The sequence below is a fragment of the Notothenia rossii genome, assembly GCF_949606895.1.
Source record: "Notothenia rossii genome assembly, chromosome: 10".
NCBI classification, from domain to species: domain Eukaryota; kingdom Metazoa; phylum Chordata; class Actinopteri; order Perciformes; family Nototheniidae; genus Notothenia; species Notothenia rossii.
The window spans coordinates 63,937,938-63,963,554 of NC_136908.1; the positions used below are offsets into that span (position 1 = coordinate 63,937,938).

The following is a 25,617-nucleotide window of genomic DNA, read 5'->3' on the forward strand; positions in this document are numbered from 1 at the left end:
ATAATGACAAAATACATTATAAGTAAATAACATTGGACTCCTTTGTTTACTTTCGGAACACGGAGACATCACTATGCTAGTGGCTAGTGCTTCAACACATTGTACGTGATAGGCTAAAGGGGCGGGACATCTCTGAGTAGGTTGACCAATCACAACAGAGCTAACCAATCAGAGCAGAATGAGGTCCAATAAAAACATTTTAAAAAACGGCAAAATAGAAATTATTATTTTATTGAAAGAAGTTACAAAACACTCCGTTCTGATTTATCAAATGTATTACCTTCAAAATATAGGCTAATGTTAATTATAAGGGTCATAATGAGTTGTAAATAAAGACTCTTGATGTTCAGATGTGTGCCGTTTTATTTCTAAGAAGAAGGGCGTCAGATGAACCCTTTGTTTTATTAAAATAAGTTACCAAAGCCTACTCATGGACGCGGGAAGGGGGGGTGCTGAGGGGGCTGCAGCACCCCCCCCCTCGCGCGGCGCACCTACAGTGTAAGCGCGCCACAGTTTCGCCGCTGGGAGGCTCTACTAGCACCCGCACCCCCAACCTGACTGACTTCCCGCGTCCTTGACCCTACTTATCTGAATTAAACATTGACGCTAAAGTTAATTATGAGGGTGATAACAAGTTGTAAATAAAGACTCTTGATGTTCAAGTGGTTTTATTTCCTCGTCAGATGAACCCTCTGTTCTGAATAAATAAAGACTCTTGATGTTCAGATGTGTTACAAAACTGCTTTATCTGAATTATTACCTTCAACATTGAGGCTAATGTTAATTATAAGGGTCATAATGATTTATTTGTTGTCATCTTTATTCCCTCTTCAGATGAAGCCCCTCCTCACGTCAGCCGGCCTCCACCAGGCGGCTCTGGGTCTCCCGGGATGCAGGTCTGGAGGAGGGGGGGGGCCGTGGATCGGGTCGTATCGGGGGCGGGGGGGCAGCAGGAGGAGGGGCCGCTGGTCGTATTCCCCCCCGATGATGCCTGGGGGGAGGGGGGGGTGCATCGGGTGGGGGTGGGGGAGGGGGGAGCGGGCGAGGGGGGGGAAGGGGAGGAGACGAGGGTGATTGTGACGCCAAAGACGTTCACGTCGATGTTTGTAGTGTTTTCTGTAGAACTGGGAAAACAAAGAAAAACGGTTGCATTTTTTATTTTGAAATTGCCATAAAATATGTTATAAATTAGATCAACATATATATATACAAACATTTATATAAAATGAATTATATTTGACTCACCTCTTTCCAGTCCGTGTCTCTGCTGGCACCTCGAACTGAAAACACATTTCAATAAATATTAATATATGTCACAAAGAGGCCATACAGGTATTATTCATATATATTAAAGTGTCTCACCTGTGAGGTCTCTCTGCACCAGGTGAGATATTAAAGTGTCTCACCTGTGAGGTCTCTGTGCACCAGGTGAGATATTAAAGTGTCTCACCTGTGAGGTCTCTGTGCACCAGGTGAGATATTAAAGTGTCTCACCTGTGTGGTCTCTCTGCACCAGGTGAGATATTAAAGTGTCTCACCTGTGAGGTCTCTGTGCACCAGGTGAGATATTAAAGTGTCTCACCTGTGAGGTCTCTCTGCACCAGGTGAGATATTAAAGTGTCTCACCTGTGTGGTCTCTCTGCACCAGGTGAGATATTAAAGTGTCTCACCTGTGAGGTCTCTCTGCACCAGGTGAGATATTAAAGTGTCTCACCTGTGTGGTCTCTGTGCACCAGGTGAGATATTAAAGTGTCTCACCTGTGAGGTCTCTCTGCACCAGGTGAGATATTAAAGTGTCTCACCTGTGAGGTCTCTGTGCACCAGGTGAGATATTAAAGTGTCTCACCTGTGTGGTCTCTCTGCACCAGGTGAGATATTAAAGTGTCTCACCTGTGAGGTCTCTGTGCACCAGGTGAGATTCTAAAGTGTCTCACCTGTGAGGTCTCTCTGCACCAGGTGAGATATTAAAGTGTCTCACCTGTGTGGTCTCTTTGCGCCAGGTGATATATTAAAGTGTCTCACCTGTGAGGTCTCTGTGCACCAGGTGTATTAAAGTGTCTCACCTGTGAGGTCTCTCTGCACCAGGTGAGATTCTAAAGTGTCTCACCTGTGAGGTCTCTGTGCACCAGGTGAGATATTAAAGTGTCTCACCCGTGAGGTCTCTGTGCACCAGGTGAGATATTAAAGTGTCTCACCCGTGAGGTCTCTCTGCACCAGGTGAGATATTAAAGTGTCTCACCTGTGAGGTCTCTCTGCACCAGGTGAGATATTAAAGTGTCTCACCTGTGAGGTCTCTGTGCACCAGGTGAGATATTAAAGTGTCTCACCTGTGTGGTCTCTGTGCACCAGGTGAGATATTAAAGTGTCTCACCTGTGTGGTCTCTGTGCACCAGGTGAGATATTAAAGTGTCTCACCTGTGTGGTCTCTGTGCACCAGGTGAGATATTAAAGTGTCTCACCTGTGAGGTCTCTCTGCACCAGGTGAGATATTAAAGTGTCTCACCTGTGTGGTCTCTGTGCACCAGGTGAGATATTAAAGTGTCTCACCTGTGAGGTCTCTGTGCACCAGGTGAGATATTAAAGTGTCTCACCTGTGAGGTCTCTGTGCACCAGGTGAGATATTAAAGTGTCTCACCTGTGAGGTCTCTGTGCACCAGGTGAGATATTAAAGTGTCTCACCTGTGAGGTCTCTCTGCACCAGGTGAGATATTAAAGTGTCTCACCTGTGTGGTCTCTGTGCACCAGGTGATATATTAAAGTGTCTCACCTGTGAGGTCTCTCTGCACCAGGTGAGATATTAAAGTGTCTCACCTGTGAGGTCTCTCTGCACCAGGTGAGATATTAAAGTGTCTCACCTGTGAGGTCTCTCTGCACCAGGTGAGATATTAAAGTGTCTCACCTGTGAGGTCTCTCTGCACCAGGTGATATATTAAAGTGTCTCACCTGTGTGGTCTCTGTGCACCAGGTGAGATATTAAAGTGTCTCACCTGTGTGGTCTCTGTGCACCAGGTGAGATATTAAAGTGTCTCACCTGTGTGGTCTCTTTGCGCCAGGTGAGATATTAAAGTGTCTCACCTGTGTGGTCTCTTTGCGCCAGGTGCCTCCACAGCGACACATCCTGGCAGCAGATGTTCAGGTGTTTGCAGGTGGAGGAAACGCTGAGCACGGATTGGACGTTGAGCAGTCGGAGGACTCTGAGCAGCAGCTCGGGGGGGAGAGCGGCGAGGCCGAACACCACCGGGAGAGACATCGCTGATAACAGACAAATATAAAGATTATATATCGATTAATAAACACCACACTCTAATTAATAAATAAATAATGTTATATATATTTGTGTACGCCCTGTACCTGCTCGAGCTGCAGCGATCAGAGGATAAGAAATCTGATCTTTGAAGAGACGAGACAGTTTGCTCAGGTCTTTGAACGCAGCGGCTGCACTTTCTCCTGAAACACACATTTCATATATTGTTATTATGATCATTTTCACACATCTCTGCATTATAGTAGCTGTAATAACAACACCTCTCCACTGGGGGGTGAGGAATCCGTCCGGCTTCACACACAGCTTAGGGACCGTGTCCACTTTCTCCCCCACCTTCAGAGTGGCTGCAGGGAAACACAGAAGAAAAATACAATCAATAATGAAATGTTATGACCTCCTAACGTTCGTAAAATAATTAATAAACTGACCGTTGATGACGAGTTCAGGGCCCATGGTTACTGCCAGCACCATGACTCGGCTGTTTTCACACAGAGGGTGAGAATACTGCAGCTTATAGACAGAAGGAGACCTCCATCCTGCAGGCATCTGACCTTTAGCACAGTCCTACACACACACACACACACACACACACACACACACACACACACACACACACACACACACACACACACACACACACACACACACACACACACACACACACACACACACACACACACACACACACACACACACACACACACACACACACACACACACACACACACACACACACACACACACACACACACACACACACACACACACACACACACACACACACACACACACACACACACACACAGAGAGAGAGAGAGAGAGAGAGTTATCTCTAAATCCCGTCCTGTAACCGGGTAGATTAGCGTGGTTGAGTCTGCGGGCTCTCACCTGTGGCAGGAATCCCGTCTCCAGCATCAGCAGGTGAGCGGCCACCATGACGGCGTCAGCTGGACAGGAGGGGGGGGCGGAGACGAGGAGGAGCTCCAGAGAGAGAGGAACCTGCCCCCCCGACGCCTCGCTGCACAGCAGGGGGTCCCAGGTGCAGGGGCGGGGGGGAAACACCTCCATGGGGGGGTCAGCTGCTGCAGGAACAACACTGGGCTGAAAGACAGAAAAACTGCACGTTAGTCTCAGAAAGGAAACCGGTTTCTTTCCCGCAAAAAACAAAAGAAATGGGAGAAAGATGTGTTGCTTTCTCCGTGTACGGCGCGCTATCTGGGTTGTTAAATAAAAGTCGGAGCAAGCGGCCGACAACACGAGGTCTAACACGTTGGGACATTTCAAAAATGTGATCAATAAAGCACCTTTCATCAGATGATTCTATAACTCACCTGGATGGAGGTCATGGCCGCCGACTGCTGGCTGTCTGAGGAGGAGCTGCAGGATTTAAAGGAGGAGGAGGAGGAGCTGCAGGAGGTGAAAGATGAGGAAGAAGAAGATGAGGAGGAGGAGGAGGATGAAGAGGAGCAGCTTTGGTAGATGTTGGAGCTGCAGGAGGATTTGTTCATGGAAGGGTTTGTTCCGTCGTCGTTGTTCGGCAGCAGGACGCAGATCAGATCTCCAGACACGATGTCGCAGGAAGACAAAGTCGTCCCGCCCACAGAGAGCAGCTCGGAGCCGTTCAGAGACAAGCTGAAGGCACTGTCCGACCTGAGGCCACACAGAGACGTTAGAGCAGGGACACACAAGTGAGGACCCAATATCTGGAGAGAGAAATCCAGAAATCTGAGCAATTTCTCAGAAAGTAAGAAACTGAATTTTCTGAAATTGTTTCTTGAGAAATTCCTCAGATTTTTCTCAATATTTTCTTTATCATTAAAAATATATATTTGGGTTGTTCTTCTAATTTAATAAATCATACAGATACAACATTAAAAAAACGAAATAAAAAAAAGAACAAGAAATTAAACAAGAACTAACAATAACATACATTTCTTTAATAATCAAATAAATAACATGGAGACAGGAAAAGAAGTCTAAATAATTTAATAAATAGGGAATTATTTTAATTTGTTTATTTATTTATTAATCGCATTTCTTTGCATACACACTGTTTCTGTTTCTTTTACAAATATGAACAGTATATAGGTATAAACATCATAAACAGTAGATAAAGTAAATCAGGTATAAGATAGCCCTTTCTCTGGGGTCTAACCCAAGCCCCCAGGAAGTGCACCGGACTCTGTGCCCAATATTCGTAGTGGCCAAACAGCGGTACTGCAACTTCCGTATCAGTCCGTGGCGTCACCCGGCCCAGAAAGACTTTTCCCCATTGACTAACATTGGGAAAGAGACGTCTGTAAATCAGAGGATAATTTGTTTTAACTAAATAAACTACCCAGTATGAACTGTGTTATCGCCCTTAATAGAATCATTCGGTCCTTAAAGTTATAAAATGCAGTAAAAGCTGAATCGAGATTTATTTTCTCTCCATTCATTCTACTGAGCCGAGAGTGGGAGCTCGGGGGGCGGGGCTTAAGGGGTGCATGCTCTGTGAGCACACACACCAAGCCCCCGGGAAGTGCGCCGGACTCTGGGGAAAATATTTGTTGTGGCCAAACGGCGATACTACACTTCCGTATCAGTCGCTGGGCCCGGAAGCACTTTTCCCCCTTTGACTTACATTGGGAAAGAGTGGTCTGTAAATCGTTGGATTATTTAAACTAAATAAACCACCCAGTATGAACGTTTGTATAGCCCTTGTTAAAAAAAATTAGGTCCTCAAGTTGTAAAATGTGCTAATAACGTTATTCTGAGAGTTATTTCCCTCGGCATTATGAACACGCATCTAACCCACGGGACCGCGCCGCCCGGCACGTTCATGTTACGTGTTCAGCACTACATGAGTTTTACCTTTACCCATGGATGCACAATAACAACGGATTATAGGAATAATTTCGTGACGTTTCGCTCTCTCAAAAGTTGGGCCATTTTGTCCTCATGCGCCAATGAGCAGCTCTCATAGGAATGAACGAGACCCCGCCTCCCACGCTGTATCCAGCTCTTATTAAACATCCACGCTCTGACCTGAGTCCATGTGCAGACAGCAGCGTCTCTCTGATCAGATCCGAGAGGTCCTTCAGACTCGGATCTTCTCCGGATAATTCGACGCGACTCGTCTGACGCAGGATCCGAACTCTCAGCTTCATTCTGGAGACAAAGAAACATGAGGGGGGGGGGGGGTTACCTTGGTTGCTGATTGGCTAATGGTTATACAGCCAAAACATCGTTATGACATCATCAAGTGGCCAAAATCCGATCAGCTCATTTCCAGACAGGTTTTTATTGAAATGGATCAAAAAGAGAGAGAATCTTTGTTCCTGAAACTTTCAGAGTCTCTTTCCACAGAGGGGACACATGTTGATGTAGAAGAGACATGAAGAAGAGGGGACACATGTTGATGTAGAAGAGACATGAAGAAGAGGGGACACATGTTGATGTAGAAGAGACATGAAGAAGAGGGGACACATGTTGATGTAGAAGAGACATGGAGAAGAGGATTTTGCAGAATAGGTCCCCTTTAATATTCAGTTAATGAACAATAGGAAGCTACCCTTTGGAAAACCACACAGGACAAATAACAACAACACATTAATACAAATAAAATGGGCACAAATGCAATCAATATATCAGAAATGTGTTATAATATCTAGTTTGTTATTTAATAAGAATTAATTAAATATCCACTTTTACATTTTCTGATGAGTCATTAATGCTGTTTTAAGTCCTGTTTATTATTTTAAATCAAACTAAATGTAATAATTAGGCGCAAAAAACAGATTTAAATTAATTTAATAATATGTAATAATCCGTTAATGAACCTTAGCAACATAACGTTTGAAAAACTACAACACATTAATGCCAAAATACAATAGAAATAAAACAGGCATCAATTCATGGATTAAAGCAGACGTTTGTTCTAAAGTATGGCTTGCTATTTAAGGAGAATTAATTACATATTTCGTTTTCCATCAAATCTGACTTGTTATTTAAGAAGAGAAAATGCAAAGTATCGTTTTCGTTTCTCCTAAAACGCTAACGTTTTTAAAGTTGCTGCGTAACAGTGAAGCTTTACTAGCTAACTAACTGAATACCAGGCTAGTTAGTTAACTTATGTAAACGACATTATGTTTATAAAAGCTGCCAAGGCTATAAAATACTTACATGATGAATTAAAGTGATTCAATCCAACTTGTTTTAGGACATTTCTCCGATAAATCGGACCTGTAAACAAACAGCTTCAAACAAATACAGCTGAACACACAGAGGTTCCGGTTGGGAATTTCAAAGTAAAAGCAATGTTAGAATTGTATCCCAAATAAAAGTAGTAAAACCACTAAATTGATCACATATTATTTATGAATGTTTTGTTTAATATATTATTGTAACATAAATGTCTTTAAATGTGTTAATTTATGGAAACGAAAGAACAAAAAGTTATTGCGAGTTTTTTTTCTGAAGCTTGTACTTGAAGCTTCTACAGCTTGTTTGACTAAAACTACGGCAAGCGGGCAGAATCGCTCTTCATACAACACGCCGGTTCTAGATAACATAATAACTGTTTTTAACATCACTTATTTAAAATCCACTAAATTAGACAGTTTCAACAATATGTTAAACATTATAAAAGCTTTTACTTTACATAAAGAGTTAAATAATGTAATGCGTCATGCCACATAAACAAGGGAATTTCAAAATACAACCCTTGTGTCAAACCCAAAGGTAATAAAAACGCTTAATTTATCTCATATTTTCAGTATATAGTAGAAAACTATTTTTGTTAAATAAGTATAACACACACTTCTTCAAATGAGTTCAATTGAAGAAAAGAAAGATCAAAAACTGATAGCAAGCTTTTGTTTTGAAGGCTAGTAGTTGAACATCCGCTTGTACTCGAAGTCTCGAAAACTACGATGTATTTGACTACAACTACGGAAAGCGAGTAGATACGTTGTTAACTACAACGCACTGCCTCCCGACTTCAATACTTATAAAATAATATCATATACTATTGAGTGTTCAATTTAAATAAAAAGTCCAAAATTAATCTGCTCTTTTTAAGTAGAAATGTCATGCGTCATGCCAAAGAACCAAACGCGTTTTCTTTAAATAGCTTCCGAGCTGCCGTACCTCAGTGACTACTGACACTTGGCGTTAAACAAACCGGTGAAACGCAGCATAAAAATAGATTTAAACTCTTTAAACATCTAATATATTCTCCCCACAACAATGAGTCGCAGTTATAACGATGAGCTGCAGTTCCTGGACAAGATCGGGAAGAACACCTGGAGGATTAAAAAGGGTTTTGTTCCCAACATGCAAGTAAGGCACACTTTTAGCTGTTAGCATGTTAGCTCTCAGTTATGTATACAGGCAGTTAGCACATTTTCTGTAGACTTTAACCTGCAGATAAACTCCTATAAACATACCATAATACTTGTGATAATGTAGGCACAATAATCAGTGAAAGTACCCCCTGAAATCAGCTCCACTTTAAAGTTAAAACCTGCTGACGAAGCTCAGTTGTGCAAATATTAGCTTTAATATGACTAATAACGTAGCTGTTAAAGGGTGTGTCCTAATAAATAATCAGTGAACATGTGGAAATGTTAAAAATATAATCTATTTATTGACTTCATATGCACCCTACATAATAGTTAAACGGTATTTAATTAACGTCACTAATAAAATAACATGGCATAATATTTCCAAGACCATCAAAATGTATATTTATAACACTATACAGTAACAATAAGTAGATTATAACACAATAAACGTAAGGTTTTGTCAGTCTTTGATCACCTAAATATAACAAAGGAAAGCAACACATTTCCATCTTTATTTGGCTGAAAACTGATTTGTTTTGCCACTTTTTCCTAAAAGAATGAAGCTTTTAGAATAATTAATATCAATTAAACCAACAGTGCATATTTAAAACACCACCTGCAGCCAGTCTTCTTCAGCTTCCACGTATTATAGAGTAACCATGAAAATAGCATGTTACCGTTGTATTTGAATGAATTGTTTTGATTGTTTTTGCGTCAGGTCGAGGGGAACTTCTACGTGAACGAGCCTCTGGAGAAGCTGATGTTCGAGGAGCTTCGTAACGCCTGTAAAGGAGGAGGTCAGCTGCGGTCCACCTCACACATCGAGCTATTCCATCACAGCAGAGATGAACATGAACTTTAAATGTATTTATTGCTTCTGCTCTTCAGGTTTCGGAGGGTTCCTCCCCGCCATGAAGCAGATCGGGAACGTGGCGGCGCTGCCCGGCATCGTACACGTGAGTATCGTCTTAACGAGATGAATTGGAGGATTTAAGATAAGATAAGATGGACCTTTATTAATCCCTGTGGGGAAATTCAGTCGTTTAAACAGCAACAGGATAAGGATAAAAAACGGCACAGATTCACACAGATTAGAGATTCATACAATTATTTACAGTTAAAGGTGGGGGAGCTAATTCACTTCAGAAACTCTTGTTGTTAAATTCCATGGAATGCTCTTAACATCCCGACAGCAATGAATATCTGAAGTGCTTTGAAGCCGTAGCGCTGTAAAAAGCACAACCAATCATCTGAGCCGGCTAAAGTAACTGGATGGCCTACCTGCCTGTCAGCCTTCCATCTGTGCACAAACTGATCTCTGCCCTCATTGGTCATGTGTGCGTTCGTGTGTGTTGGAGGAGGGGCTCTGTAAGGAAGTCTGAAGGAAGTGGCAGATTTTCTCCGGTTGTGTATTTTAAAATTCTAGCCACTCGAGCTGGTTTCTCCAAAATTACCTAACCCACCTTTAAGTAACTTTTAAAATAAGAAATGAATTAAATGAACATATCAGAATCAGGTTTATATCCAGGTAAACATTAAAAATAAAAAAATATATAGCGGTATTTATAATGCAATAGAATAAAATAAAATATGTGCAGTAATAATAAAAAAACAAACAGATATTGTGTACATTAATGTAATGCATATATACATATTAAAGTTATTAGATATATAGGACCGTTAAAGCTTCACACTGAATTGTACGTTGTTTATTTCGCCCTCAGAGGTCCATCGGTCTCCCGGACGTTCACTCTGGATACGGGTTTGCGATCGGAAACATGGCGGCCTTCGATATGAACGACCCCAGCTCCGTGGTTTCTCCAGGTAAACACGCTTTTATAACTTTACTTATATGATGTCATGTGATTTTGTACTCGTACAACGATGAAAAAACATGTAGAAAATCCAAGATAACCATAAATTCACGAGAAAAAAACGTTGATATCCTCCGAGATAAAAATAATAAACGTACGAAGAAAAACAGACTTAAAAATATCAAATATTCTCAGAGACAAAAGTCACAAATGTGTGTTTTCTTTTAGATTAAAATGATAAAAAACATACTGATTTACGAGAAATATTTAAACACTCTCAGAAGATTAAAGTCCCAGATTTACGAGCAAAACAAATCTAAAATTGTTTAGCAATTTTTTAACCTTAATTTTATGCCATAAATTCTGAGTTTTACTTGGAATATTATTATTGTATACTTACATATATCTCTCTAGTGCAGACCTGTTCATTCTGCAGCTCTAAACGATACTAACACAGTATTCATTTAATAAAGGGGCTCTTTGTCGCCCCCTGCAGGCGCTGTGGGGTTCTTCATTAAAGATGCTAGCAAAATATTAATATAATAAACAGGTAGAAAGGTGGACAGTAACTCATTACGCCGTGCTAGGTCTATTGTAGGTATGTAAGTAAATAAATAAAGCGAAGAGGGGAATATTCCAAGAAAAAATCACAAAATAACGGATTTCTTTGTTGCAAATTTCTGAAACAATTTACGATTAATTTGCTCGTAAATCGGGGACTTTAATCTCTGAGAAGTTTTAAATATTTTCTCATAAATCAGTATGTTTTTCATCATTTCTAATACATAATAAATGGTCTCTCTGTCGTCCCCTACAGGCGCTGTGGGGTTTGACATTAATGATACTAACACAGTGTTAATATAATAAAGTGGTTCTCTGTCGCCCCCTGCAGGCGGTGTGGGGTTTGACATTAATGATACTAACAGTGTTAATATAATAAAGTGTCTCTCTGTCGCCCCCTGCAGGTGGTGTGGGGTTTGACATTAATGATACTAACAGTGTTAATATAATAAAGTGTCTCTCTGTCGCCCCCTGCAGGCGGTGTGGGGTTTGACATTAATGATGCTAACATGTTATTAATATAATTAAGTGTCTCTCTGTCGCCCCCTGCAGGCGGTGTGGGGTTTGACATTAACTGCGGCGTGCGGCTGCTCAGGACGAACCTGGACGAGAGCGACGTTCAGCCGGTGAAGGAGCAGCTCGCTCAGGCTCTGTTCGATCACATTCCTGTGGGGGTGGGGTCCAAGGGGGTCATCCCCATGGGGGCCAAGTAAGAACAACTCACCTGAGTTTACCTTTTTATACCTGAATTTTCCTGTGTCAAATCCTGTCTAGGACCAGAAGGAGGCCATGGAGATGGGGGTTTATTGGTCTCTTTGTTGCCCCTCTCACCTGTCTCACCTTTCTCTCACCTGTCTGTCTCACCTGTGTTTAGAGACCCGGAGGTGGGGGTTTATTGGTCTACGTTACCCGTCTTACCTGTCTGTCTCTCACCTAGGGAGGCATACCGGTATCCGGTATTACCGAAATACCGGTTACTGTTGGCTACGGTATACCGTACCGAAATCAGATCCGGTTTCGATACTTTAAAAAAAAAAAAAATTAAAAAAAAAAAAAAAATTGTTTTAAAAGTGAGTCCGTGGCCCGTGATGGCCGGTGTTATAAATTAGATTGCATAATGGTTTTTCTTCATATTTTATGTTTGTTCAATACTAGAAAAGGTAAACGTCCCACAAATGAACTGTGATGGGATTTGTTTTCTCTCACCAGTGAAAGCAGATGTTGATTTTAAAGATGATGAATGTTTGTTTGTGCAACGCCGAGATCTCATGACCATTATTCTATTATTTATTTGTTCTCTAGTCGAATCTCAGGTTTAACATTAATTCTAACGGTGCTATAACGGTCTGCTTGCATTCACAAGATGTGCTCTTCACGCGGCACACCTGATGGCGGGTGTTATCAAAGATATTCCATAATGTATTTTTCATTGTTTGTTCAGTAGCCTACTAAAAGGTCCAAGAAGTCCCACAATTGAATTTAATATTCATTTGACATGTTAACTATATCGTAAAGCGCTTCATGGGAGTCATTGTGGGATGATACGTTTTCAAAGTATCACGATGTGTATCGGTTGAGTATCGGTATCGTTCAGTGGTATCGTAAAAAAGTCAACGATATGCATCCCTACTCTCACCTGTAGGGACCTGGAGGAGGCTCTGGAGATGGGCGTGGACTGGTCTCTCTCTCACCTGTCTCTCTCTCACCTGTCTGCCTCTCACCTGTCTCTCTCTCACCTGTCTCTCTCTCACCTGTCTCTCTCTCACCTGTCTGTCTCTCACCTGTCTCTCTCTCACCTGTCTGTCTCTCACCTGTCTCTCTCTCACCTGTCTGTCTCTCACCTGTAGGGACCTGGAGGAGGCTCTGGAGATGGGCGTGGACTGGTCTCTCTCTCACCTGTCTCTCTCTCACCTGTCTCTCTCTCACCTGTCTGTCTCTCACCTGTCTCTCTCTCACCTGTCTGTCTCTCACCTGTCTCTCTCTCACCTGTCTGTCTCTCACCTGTAGGGAGCTGGAGGAGGCTCTGGAGATGGGCGTGGACTGGTCTCTCTCTCACCTGTCTCTCTCTCACCTGTCTCTCTCTCACCTGTCTGTCTCTCACCTGTAGGGACCTGGAGGAGACTCTGGAGATGGGCGTGGACTGGTCTCTATGTTACCTGTCTCACCTGTCTGTCTCTCTCTCACCTGTCTGTCTCTCACCTGTCTGTTTCTCACCTGTAGGGACATGGAGGAGACTCTGGAGATGGGCGTGGACTGGTCTCTATGTTACCTGTCCCACCTGTCTCACCTGTCTGTCTCTCACCTGTCTGTCTCTCACCTGTCTCACCTGCAGGGACCTGGAGGAGGCTCTGGAGATGGGCGTGGACTGGTCTCTGAGGGAGGGCTATGCCTGGGCGGAGGATAAGGAGCACTGTGAGGAGAACGGACGGATGCTTCAGGCCGATCCTAACAAGGTGTCGTCTAAAGCCAAGAAGAGAGGCCTTCCTCAGGTACAGACCCCCCCCCCCTCAACCCCCACCTTATTTACAGGTGTATTCATTAATTGATTAATAACCGTCCCCCTCTCTGCAGCTGGGAACTCTGGGAGCTGGAAACCATTACTGTGAGATCCAGGTCGTCGAAGAGATCTACAACGACTACGCAGCCAAGAAGATGGGAATCGACCACAAGGGACAAGTGTGTGTGATGATACACAGCGGGAGCAGGGGCTTAGGACACCAGGTGGCCACAGGTACACACACACACACACACACACACACACACACACACACACACACACACACACATACAGGACTTCTTCAGTGAGTACACACTCACACTTTAAAGTAACTCTCCTGGTTGTAGACGCGTTGGTGGCGATGGAGAAGGCGATGAAGCGCGATCAGATCGTGGTGAACGACCGTCAGCTGGCCTGCGCTCGCATCCACTCCCCGGAGGGCCAGGACTACCTGAAGGCCATGGCCGCCGCCGGGAACTACGCCTGGGTCAACAGAGCCTCCATGACCTTCCTGACCCGACAGGTACACACACACACACACACACACACACACACACACACACACACACACACACACACACACACACACACACACACACACACACACACGCCTCTACCTGGGAGCAATGATCCTGAAGATCCTAAATGTCCTCTTCCAACATGAGAGCAACATGCTAACAAAGGTATCAACTGTAGCTGTGAACATGACAGGATGTGTGATTACCTAGCAGAGCATCAGGACTGTTTGAGGCATATGATAGCTATGTGATTAACATGATGATTCAGCCTCTATGGAGAGAGACATATGACAAGCATGATCATTTCTGACGTGGAGCTAATCTGAAGTAAACATTGAATACTGCTTTCTATTCCTCCATCTTGTGACTGTGTAACTCCCTCTCTTGCATATCAGCATGTGAAGGACACTGTTCAGGAACTAGTTGATGCTCTGTATGTGATGACTCCTTCCATTCTGGAGAGGATCACAGATACATGGATCCTGAGGTTCAAGCTCAAGCCGGGGACCAGTGAGATGTTTCTAACATTCCCTAACCCCCCCCCCCCCCCCCCCCCCTTCTTTATTTCCAGGCGTTCGCCAAAGTGTTCGTCACGACCCCGGACGACCTCGACATGCACGTGATCTACGACGTTTCTCACAACATCGCCAAAGTGGAGGAGCACATGGTGGACGGGAGGCAGAAAACTCTCCTGATCCATCGCAAGGGGTCCACCCGAGCCTTCCCCCCCCACCACCCCCTCATCCCTGTCGACTACCAGGTCACTGAACACATCACACCGCTGGGTCTTAACGAGGGTCTTAACGAGGGTCTTAACAAGCTGACAGATAGTTCATTTGTGAACTTGATTCTGTTAACGAGTGTGCTAACGAGTGTCTTCCTCAGGGTCTTAACAAGGATCTTAACGAGTGTCTGAACAAGGGTCTTAACGAGGGTCTTAACGAGTGTCTAAAACGAGCTTCTTAACGACGAGTGTCTTAACGAGGGTCTTAATGACGAAGGTCTTAAGTATCTTAACGAGGGGTCTTAACAATGAGGGTCTTAACAACGAGGGTCTTAACGGGAGTCTGAACAAGGGTTTTAATGAGGGGCTTAACGAGGGGCTTAACAACGAGGGGCTTAACGAGGGTGTTAACGAGTTAACCTAGAGTTAATTGGTTAATTGATGTTCCTGTTAGCGAGGGTCTTAACAAGCGTCGTAAAGAGGGTCTTAACAAGCGTCGTAACAAGTGTCTTAACGAGGGTCTTAACGAGGGTCTTAACGAGGGTCTTAACGAGCCAACGTGGAGTTAATTGGTAAATGTATGTTTCTGTTAACCAGGGTCTTAACAAGCATCTTAACGAGCTGACGGAGAGTTAATTGGTTCATTTCTGTTTGTGTTTCAGCTCACCGGACAGCCGGTTCTGATTGGAGGAACGATGGGAACCTGTAGCTACGTCCTGACCGGCACAGAGAAGGGCATGACGGAGACCTTCGGGACCACCTGTCACGGAGCCGTACGAGATTTAACTAATTTAATGAATTTGCTTTCTCATAAATTTGATATTTGGGATAAAAAAAAACTCGGATAATAATGGAATTTTTTTTTCAGGAAATATTTATTGTTTTCTCTCTTAAATGTTCCGCTTTTAATTCTTGTACATTTGTATTCAAGTATATTTTAATAATTAATTGATAATTAATTGATCTGTAACTGTGTTGTGTTCAGGGTCGCGCTCTGTCCCGGGCGAAATCTCGCAGAAACATCGGCTTCCAGGACGTTTTGGACAAACTCGCCGATCAAGGAATCGCCATCAGGGTCGCCTCGCCAAAACTGGTCATGGAGGAGGTGAGGAGGGGTTATTCTTCACTCAGTGATTCAATCATTATTGGGTTATTCTTAGTTTGGGTTGTGGCGGCGACTTTGTCACCTCTAACATTTCGGGAAAACATTTTGATATTATTTTTGCGACTCAAAATTGGCACTAAACCTCTTCTGTAACTGTTTTTGTAATTTAATAGAATATCATAATTTCATATTTGTAATTGTATATACAGTATATATATATATATATATATATATATATATATATATATATATATATATATATATATATATATATATATATATATATATATATATATATATATATATATATATATATATTATACTAGTTTCTATTTAAAAAAAAAAAAATGTTTACGGAAATGTGATTTTCTAACTCTTTATCCTCACCTAACCCTAACCTTTCTCATATATTTGTTATTTTAATCTTAGACATTATCCACGCTTTCTTAAAATTGTTATTAGTTTAATTTCAGTATACATTTCTTATTGACAGATTTGTTATTTATTTTCAATAATCTTTTATTTTTCATCACGTTGGCACTAATTGGCTTCCATATTGCGCAAACAATCAAGTATTTCATTTTTTAAACTTCCCTCTGAATATCTTTTTGTTTTTTACACTTTGGCGTGAATTGGCTTCCGTACATTGCAAACAACAATGGATTTCTTTGTTGTTTCTCAATATTTTTCTCTGTTTTTTCCTCTCTTTGGCATTAATCCTCTTCCATACTATGCAAACACTAAAATATTGTGTTCCCGTGTTTCCTTCAGGCTCCTGAATCGTACAAGAACGTGACGGACGTTGTGAACACGTGTCACGACGCAGGAATCAGTCAGAAGGCGATCAAACTGCGACCGATCGCCGTCATTAAAGGATGAATACTGCAAGACGTTAAAGACTTTAACCACAAACAGGAAGCTCGTTAAGGACAGGAAGCTCGTTAAGGACAGGAAGCTCGTTAAGGACAGGAAGACTTCTGAGCGGGGAAGCAGAAGATACTTCGCTTTTTTTTTGTTTCATTTCTGGAGTCAAATGAATTTATGTTGAAGAAAGGAATTTAATTTCTAACCTGAAAAGAAAATGTAAAAATATTCTGTTCATGCCAAATAAAAAATATCACTAAAAGCTGAATTACAGAAACACCTTTTTAGTGTTCCTTTTGTTTGCCTCTACGCAACTTATAAGATACCAATAAATAATATTTTATAGAATCCAGTTTCTTTATATTAGTTATCGGGTCAAACTAGGAACTAGCGGAGCAACAGTCGAGATCTCTGCAGGCGACTTCTTCTTCCTTCCGGTTCCAGTCTCCATAAATATACACTGGTCTCCATTCTCCCTCACCTCTCACCTCCGGGTCTCCCTCACAGCGACTGGGTCCTCCCTCCAGCCTGACAGACTCTGAACAGAAACAGGAGAGTCATCAATAAAAGAAGTTATTGGTCGGCTGTTGAGAATTCCTTCAACTTCACACAGAAATGTTGAAAGGCTTTCGTCATCAAGTGTTTGTTGTTTTGTGACAGAGAGCAGAATTTTCTTTCCAAGCCGGATTAGTCTTTCCCAAACTCCGCCATGATGTGCTCCGTAAGGAGGATTGAAGGTCCATTTCACATCCTTTTGCCGGAGAGCTCGTTCTATTCTGCTCAGATTCCACTCTTTTATAGATTCAGCTTTTCAGTGGCAACTGCTGCCAGTCCCCGAGATGCATCATCTGCTGGGTTCAGTTTAGTGTTGATGTGTTTCCACTGTGATGTTGCTTCTCTGATCAGACTTATTCTGTTGGCTACAAATGTCTGAGACCTTAGCGTTTGATTCATGATGTATCTCAGAACAGATGTGCTGTCAGTCCAGAAAACAGATTTGCAGCTCGGTTCTGATCATCTTGTCCAGGCGTACTGCCGGTACTGCTGCTGTGAGCTCCAATCTTGGGACAGTGACTTTTTTCAGAGGCACGACACGTGACTTTCCTGACATGAAGGGTATGTGAACGTCTTCATTTATCATCTTAAGGTAGGTGACAACATCGTATCCAATCTCGCTTGCATCACTGAAATGGTGAAATGGTGCAGATTTAATTTGTCCATAATTCTTTGGTTTGATACATCGATCAGTCTTGAAGCTTTCTGTCTGCTTTAATCCCATGAGCCATCTTTGCCACTGTTTCTTGAGAGCCTCCGGGATTTCTTCGTCCCACCCACAGATGAGTTTGCACGACTCTTGTAGGACATGCTTTGCAGTGAAGATAAATGGTGAAAGGAATCCAAGTGGGTCGTACACAGAGCAGACTGTTGAAAGGATGCCTCTTCTTGAGGCTGGTTGAGATTTTTAAATGTATAGATTTGTTAGATTAGAACGTAATCTATGAACTATTTTAGATTAAAAAAATAAAATATTATTTGTTGAACTATGAAGCCTTTTGTAAAAAAAAAAAATGAAAAAAAAGGATATCATGATAATTTAAATTAATGAATCTGAAAACTTTTCACAGACCCCCTGGCAGAGTGCCACGGACCCCCGGGGGGTCGCGGACCCCACTTTGAGAACCACTGCAAGCAATCCGATTCCACAATCCAATTCAGGAAACTTAATCTCTCTTAGATATTTCCATGTATTGATGGTCTCTTGAGTGGGAATGTGCTCTTTTCCAGCAGGAATCTCCTCTTGTGTGTAGACTTTAAGCAGCGGGTAAAAATCATTGTCTTCGATGCAACTCACTTCAAGACCTTTGACAAAGGAAGTGTTAATCATTTTCTCCTGACCCATTGTTTTTAAGAGGGTTTTTGTTCTCTTGGCTTTGGCATGCACATCTTGTTGAAGGGCTTCAGTGCAAAAACGTGCAGTACTTCCCTGATCCATAGATGCGTAAGTCTGCACAGGCTGGTTCGAGTTTGACAACTTGATTTGAACTGGGATAGTTGGTAGGGTTTGTTGACCACCGGCCCCAGCGTGGTTTCTACCATTTAAAGAGACTAATGCGCTGCTTACAGAAGCTGCTTGGCTGTATTTATCAGAGCTGTCTTTTTGTTCAATCCTTTTCTTGTAGATGTGCAGTATTGTTGGATGTTTCATTGAACAAACTTCACATTTCATTTTTTTCTGACAGTCTTTGCTTAGATGTCCTTTCGTTAGACAGCCAAAGCAAATTCCTTGTGCCTTTTAAGCAGTCAATCTTTTCATTGTGAGATTTGTTGTTCATCGTACATGTTTCAGAGGTGTGTTCTCCTGCACAAAATACACAGCGCTTCAGGGGCCTCATTTATAACGCCGTGCGTAGGATTCACGTGGGAAGGTTGCTTACGTAGTAGAAATCCGAAAAATAGGTCCATACATTTTCTGACATTTTCCGATTCACCGAACATTGCGTACCGGCGAGGAAAGTGCGTACGGCACTTCCTACGCCGGTTTCCCTTTATAAATCACAACCGACTCGAAATGCGGTGCAGCTTTAGCGGGCTTCACGTAACGCCCATATCTGCCTATAAATAGTCAAAGAAACGCCCTTTCATTCATTCATTCATTCTTTCTTTCATTCATTCATTCATTCATTCATTCATTCATTCATTCCTTCTTTCTTTCCTTCTTTCTTTCTTTCTTTCTGTCTGTCTGTCTGTCTGTCTGTCTGTCTGTCTGTCTGTCTGTCTGTCTGTCTGTCTGTCTGTCTGTCTGACTGACTGACTGACTGACTGACTGACTGACTGACTGACTGCATGGAGAAGATCGCAGGAAATGATGACAGAACAGCTCAAACATCTCACACCGTGTCAGGTTCTGGTTCTTTTGGGGAGGTGGAGATAAATCATATTGTTTGGTGGATGCAGTTTGAACCAGAGTAGCAGCATGGAGGTCGGATCGTCACCAAAATAAATAAGTGTTCCGAAAAAGGTTCATGACAAAAAGAATACACATAGCCTTCCTCAGGCAGTGTGTTTCTACCGGGGACAGGAGACCCCCCCCCCCCCCCTTGATGAGAAACTGAGAAATTATCGGGGAATGATCGGGGAATCCCTCCGCAGCAACTCTATATCCACCAGTTAAAGAAAATACAACTAATGTGTTGTGTTATATTAGCTTTACAATTTACCACATATGGTGTTCTTAGTTTCCATACCTCCTGTGTTTTACGAGCGACTTATCAAGTCTTGGCAAACGGCATAAAACACGATTAAACATGTTTTAAACATATATAAAACCATGCTCGTATCTACGACCTATAGAAATGCAACACGGCGTCAGTTTAGAGTAATTCTGTCCTCCTGCTTACCGCATCATTTATGAGAAAACATTTCTTAACATGAACACAACACATTCGAGGTGGTTTTAAAAAACATATCCGTATTTATTTATTTCTCCAGTTATGTTTTTGTGTGCTCTGAGGAGTCTCAAACAGTTTGTTAAATCATTTTAAGATTGGCTTTGATCAATGTTTGAAAATGAATTCTTCATAACTGATAAATGAGAGGTAACATTTTATTGATGGTTTTATTTCCACATATTTCTCTCCATCCTTCCTTCTGCCAACGGTGTCGCAGTTTCTCGTCTCTCCCGTGTTTGTGCTTAGTGCGTACGCATGGGTTAGAGTTTGCGTGGAGGACCGCACGTTTTCCCGTCAAGTTAGTATTTTATAAATCGCAAACATTGGATAGAAACTGGCGTACGCCATTTTTTGAGCGTATATCCCTTTATAAATGAGGCCCCAGAACAGTAATGCCTTTATCGTCTGATTTGATGTTTTGGAAAGGTTTCTGCTCTTCATTGACTCCTGGGGTTGTCACAGTAACAAAACGACTTCCCTTATAACCATGAGCAGGCTTATTGCTGGGTGATACTTTAATATCCCTTTTTGGCATGACATCCTCTATGTCTCCAAACATGGGGTCTGATACAATGCGTGCATGCTTTTCAATGAAGTCGACCAATATTGGAAACTTTGCTCTTGTCTCATTGTGTTCATAATATGCATATGCACTTGTTCTCCACTGTTCCCTAAGTTTCATGATCATGTTTGATGTGCTATTAATTTCATCCAAAAACTCAACATCTTCCATTGTGTTGCAACATCCACGAAGAAAGATAATGTAGTGAACACGATATCCATTTGTTTGTTGTCCTTTGTTAGTGATTCACTCGTGGGGCTGACCGAGGAGTAGACGCTTGTAGTTTGAGAGAAAAAATATAGAAATATCCAGATGCGATTGAAAAGTAAGATAGTTTATTCCAAAAAAGGCAAAAATAAATAAACGTTTTTGAACAAACTATTTGTCCTATAAACTGATATTTCAATGTTAAAGGCAGAAGAACCAAGCTGTGACGCTCCCAACCAGCAAGGTCTAAGAACTGTTTGCTTCATTCAGCCACACCAGTAGGCTGCAGCACCTCGACCTGCAGAGTAACGCACTCAAATTAAATAATAAATGATATACACCATAGAATCTCAGGTTATGTACTCTAAAAAGATAAAATAATATAATCTATGGAAATGGCTCCTACAGATAGAATAAGAATGCAATGCTTTTCTATCTTCACTCTTGATAGCATTCCAGTTCAACATTGTGTCCAAACGAGCTGCTGCGATTAAGAGCTGATGTCCATAGTTCTCTTGGAGCAGTCTTTGGCTTCCAAAAAGCCCTTTTTAGAATCCATGTATTGGCAACTTTTGACCAAGTCTTTAGCTTGGCCTTCTGTATAGGGTTAGGGTCTCTAGCTTGGCCTTCTGTATAGGGTTAGGGTTAGGGTCTCTAGCTTGGCCTTCTGTATAGGGTTAGGGTCTCTAGCTTGGCCTTCTGTATAGGGTTAGGGTTAGGGTCTCTAGCTTGGCCTTCTGTATAGGGTTAGGGTCTTTAGCTTGGCCTTCTGTATATGGTTAGGGTCTTTAGCTTGGCCTTTTGTATAGGGTTAGGGTCTTTAGCTTGGCCTTCTGTATAGGGCTAGGGTCTTTAGCTTGGCCTTCTGTATAGGGTTAGGGTCTCTAGCTTGGCCTTCTTTATAGGGTTAGGGTTAGGGTCTCTAGCTTGGCCTTCTTTATAGGGTTAGGGTTAGGGTCTCTAGCTTGGCCTTCTTTATAGGGTTAGGGTCTCTAGCTTGGCCTTCTTTAAAGGGTTAGGGTTAGGGTCTCTAGCTTGGCCTTCTTTATAGGGTTAGGGTTAGGGTCTCTAGCTTGGCCTTCTGTATAGGGTTAGGGTTAGGGTCTCTAGCTTGGCCTTCTGTATAGGGTTAGGGTTAGGGTCTTTAGCTTGGCCTTCTGTATTGGGTTAGGGTTAGGGTCTCTAGCTTGGCCTTCTTTATAGGGTTAGGGTTAGGATCTCTAGTTTGGCCTTCTGTATAGGGTTAGGGTTAGGGTCTCTAGCTTGGCCTTCTTTATAGGGTTAGGGTTAGGGTCTCTAGCTTGGCCTTCTGTATAGGGTTAGGGTTAGGGTCTCTAGCTTGGCCTTCTGTATAGGGTTAGGGTTAGGGTTAGGGTCTCTAGCTTGGCCTTCTGTATAGGGTTAGGGTTAGGGTCTCTAGCTTGGCCTTCTGTATAGGGTTAGGGTTAGGGTCTCTAGCTTGGCCTTCTGTATAGGGTTAGGGTTAGGGTCTCTAGCTTGGCCTTCTGTATAGGGTTAGGGTTAGGGTCTCTAGCTTGGCCTTCTGTATATGGTTAGGGTTAGGGTTAGGGTCTCTAGCTTGGCCTTCTGTATATGGTTAGGGTTAGGGTCTCTAGCTTGGCCTTCTGTATAGGGTTAGGGTTAGGGTCTTTAGCTTGGCCTTCTGTATAGGGTTAGGGTTAGGGTCTTTAGCTTGGCCTTCTGTATAGGGTTAGGGTTAGGGTCTTTAGCTTGGCCTTCTGTATAGGGTTAGGGTTAGGGTCTTTAGCTTGGCCTTCTGTATAGGGTTAGGGTTAGGGTCTCTAGCTTGGTCTTCTGTATAGGGTTAGGGTCTCTAGCTTGGTCTTCTGTATACTGCTCTAGAAAGAACAGCCTGTCTTTGTAATTGTCAACTTGATCTTCTATTTTATGTTCGAACATTCTGATGAATGAAAGGTACTGTAATGTTTCTCCTTTAAAGATGGGTATTCCCCTGGATGGGAGTAATGTTAAGCGTTGCTCCTTCATCAGCATTTCAGGGATTTAGTTTTGTCGCTGCATTATGTGACGAAGGTAACTTCGTCACATAATGCAGCTTCGTCACTGTGGACTGACGGCTTCGGGCCTTTTTTTTTTGTTGATTTTGATATACTTTATTAATCCCCGTGGGGAAATTGTTTCTCTGCATTTGACCCATCCTAGTGTTAGGAGCAGTGTGCTGCCATTTTGAACGGTGCCCGGGGAGCAGTGTAGGGAACGGTGCCTTGCTCAGGGACACCTCGGTAGCACTTGGTCTTGCCAGGAGTTGAACTGGTGACCTTCCAGTTGCCAAGCCAAGTCCCTATCGACTTCGCCACCACCGAAGCACATGTGGTTTGGTTTGGAAGTGTTCCCCAAACCTGTTTAGTCTGTTGCTCCTGATTGTGTTCACCTGGTGCCCTGTGTTGTGTCCTCCCCCTCACCTGTGTCTTGTTGATTGATTGGTCTGTGGGTATTTAGGCTCTGTGTGTTCTGTGATTTGGTTGTGTGAGATCCTTGTGGCTGGTGACTGTGCTCACGTAAACAGCGAGATTGAGGCTGTGTCATGTGCCCGTGAGTAATAAATGCCCACACCGGGTTGTATTTTGGACGTTCTGCCTCTGCCTCCTTGCTTGGTCGGGGCGCTCAACGGTCAGCTTCACATTACTTGAATAAAGTCATTGCTTTCTGTCCGAGAGCTTTGTCTGACCTGGATGGAGTGATGCTGCTGTGCTGATGCTGCTGTCCTTGTTGTGGGCCCTGGTTGTAATACTTGGACATGAACACTAGGGGCTGCATGACTTGAGTTCATTGAATTTGAGTATATGGAACTCTTTTTATTATCCTTCTCCACAGGTTTTCCTTGGTTCTCTTCATCCTGGAAATCATCACTTTCATCTGGCTGACCCGTGTCATACTGCTCCCCCCCCCCCCCCCCCCCCACACGAGGGTCAGGATCAGAGTCATCATCCTCAGAAGCTTCCAATGTTTTAATTTTGGCTGTTGCAGCATCAATATCAGTTTGAAGCTCAAGCTTTTCCATTTCAGCTCTGATATTGGCTTTCATTGCTTCCAGGTCAGCGTCTTGTTTTTCAAGTGAGTGTTTCTGTGATAAGGCAGCAGCGCGTGATCTGAGCGCAGCTCTCTCTGCCTCAGCCTTTCTTCTTACTGGTAGATAATACAGCTGAGTGTAATAGCGAAATATATTTCATGGGAGACCTGAATATCAATGCCTTCAATGAGAAATGCCCCATGTGGAACAAGATTCCATTAGCTGCCAAAATGTGTAATATGACTCAGGTAATAACATCACCAACCAGAAGGGCTACAAATAAACATGGGGCTATTCCAACGACCTGCATTGACCACATCTATACTAACAGGCCAGAGCACTGCACTGAAGTGTTGTCACTCACAGTTGGCTTTGGTGATCATAATCTAGTTGCTATAGTACGCAAGACCAAAATACCTGAGGCTGGCTCCAAGATGAATTATAGAAGGTCTTATAAGGGGTTTCATCAGGACCAATTTGTAGAGGCGGTCAAGAATGTGCAATGGTTTGATGTTTGCCATGAGGAAAACCCAGAAAAAGCACTGGGAGTATTTATGAAGTCAAAAACTGAGTTTTTGGAGCTGCTAATGATAGCTTCCAGAGTGTATGACAGCTTCCTGTTTTGTCTCCTTGGATACGAGTCCAAACAACTCACAGACTGCACCGGGCGCTGACGTAGGCGCCCTGTGACCATCAGATTTGACGACGCTGATTGGCTGAAATTATGTTTTGGCGGCATAGTTTAAAGATAGCAACAGTTGGCTTCTGCTGCACTTGCTGTACTCTCGTCTGGGCGCTGTGCATAGCGCCCAGACGAGAGAGGGTAATGATACACGGGCAAGGCCAGGCAGGAAGCATGTGACTTATCAGTAACTTTAGACATCGTAACACAATTTTAAACGGGATTTTATTGTAGATTATACATTTTACTGATACCAACTATATAATATTTACCTTGTTTTTTAAAAATAAAAATAAAAAATATATTTTTTAAATATATATTTTTGTATTCTTTTTATTTTTAATGTGGGAAGAGGGGGAGCGGCGCCCCTAGCGCCCCTATGGGCCGGCCGACACTGGTTCCTTTATAGCCCAACATTAGCCTCCTTTAGCTTAGCGGTGGTGACGTGAAGTCATGTGACCGTGCTGTAGTTCCTTTATAGCCCAACATTAGCCTCCTTTAGCTTAGCGGTGGTGACGTGAAGTCATGTGACCGTGCTGTAGTTCCTTTATAGCCCAACATTAGCCTCCTTTAGCTTAGCGGTGGTGACGTGAAGTCATGTGACCGTGCTGTAGTTCCTTTATAGCCCAACATTAGCCTCCTTTAGCTTAGCGGTGGTGACGTGAAGTCATGTGACCGTGCTGTAGTTCCTTTATAGCTCAACATTAGCCACCTTTAGCTTAGCGGTGGTGACGTGAAGTCATGTGACCGTGCTGTAGTTCCTTTATAGCTCAACATTAGCCTCCTTTAGCTTAGCGGTGGTGACGTGAAGTCATGTGACCGTGCTGTAGTTCCTTTATAGCCTAACATTAGCTTCTTACTTCAGAAATCACAAAGTGGTGTTAATATGTGGAGATTATCTTGCTGATCAAAACGTGTAAGTATTATAATTGTTTGTTTGACAGAGATTATTTCATGCAGTCATAACTAAAGCCTTGGAGTTGATCTCGTACA

General features: G+C 42.8%; 2 protein-coding genes and 1 long non-coding RNA gene across 3 annotated transcripts; 1 reads left to right on the forward strand and 2 right to left on the reverse strand.

Moving 5' to 3' along the window:
• Window positions 1-215: 215 nt before the first annotated feature.
• fbxo7 (F-box protein 7) lies at window positions 216-7,562 on the reverse strand. Its single transcript, XM_079654559.1, has 10 exons — window positions 7,430-7,562; window positions 6,293-6,415; window positions 4,597-4,915; window positions 4,154-4,366; window positions 3,694-3,829; window positions 3,526-3,609; window positions 3,352-3,447; window positions 3,076-3,252; window positions 1,246-1,280; window positions 216-1,124 (listed from the first exon to the last, which is right to left on the reverse strand). The coding sequence occupies exons 2-10, from the start codon at window positions 6,412-6,414 to the stop codon at window positions 831-833; spliced, it is 1,476 nt and encodes a 491-aa protein (XP_079510685.1). The 5' UTR covers window position 6,415; window positions 7,430-7,562; the 3' UTR covers window positions 216-830.
• An 814-nt stretch (window positions 7,563-8,376) lies between these two features.
• On the forward strand, window positions 8,377-16,943 carry rtcb (RNA 2',3'-cyclic phosphate and 5'-OH ligase). Its single transcript, XM_079654557.1, has 12 exons — window positions 8,377-8,587; window positions 9,311-9,389; window positions 9,481-9,548; window positions 10,317-10,416; window positions 11,520-11,676; window positions 13,300-13,456; window positions 13,539-13,698; window positions 13,812-13,987; window positions 14,554-14,742; window positions 15,369-15,479; window positions 15,692-15,811; window positions 16,583-16,943. The coding sequence occupies exons 1-12, from the start codon at window positions 8,495-8,497 to the stop codon at window positions 16,688-16,690; spliced, it is 1,518 nt and encodes a 505-aa protein (XP_079510683.1). The 5' UTR covers window positions 8,377-8,494; the 3' UTR covers window positions 16,691-16,943.
• Window positions 12,857-13,290, reverse strand: LOC307021995. The gene is made up of 3 exons (XR_013803293.1): window positions 13,237-13,290; window positions 13,039-13,123; window positions 12,857-12,957 (listed from the first exon to the last, which is right to left on the reverse strand). It is a non-coding gene; the product is annotated as an uncharacterized lncRNA (long non-coding RNA).
• Window positions 16,944-25,617: the final 8,674 nt, after the last annotated feature.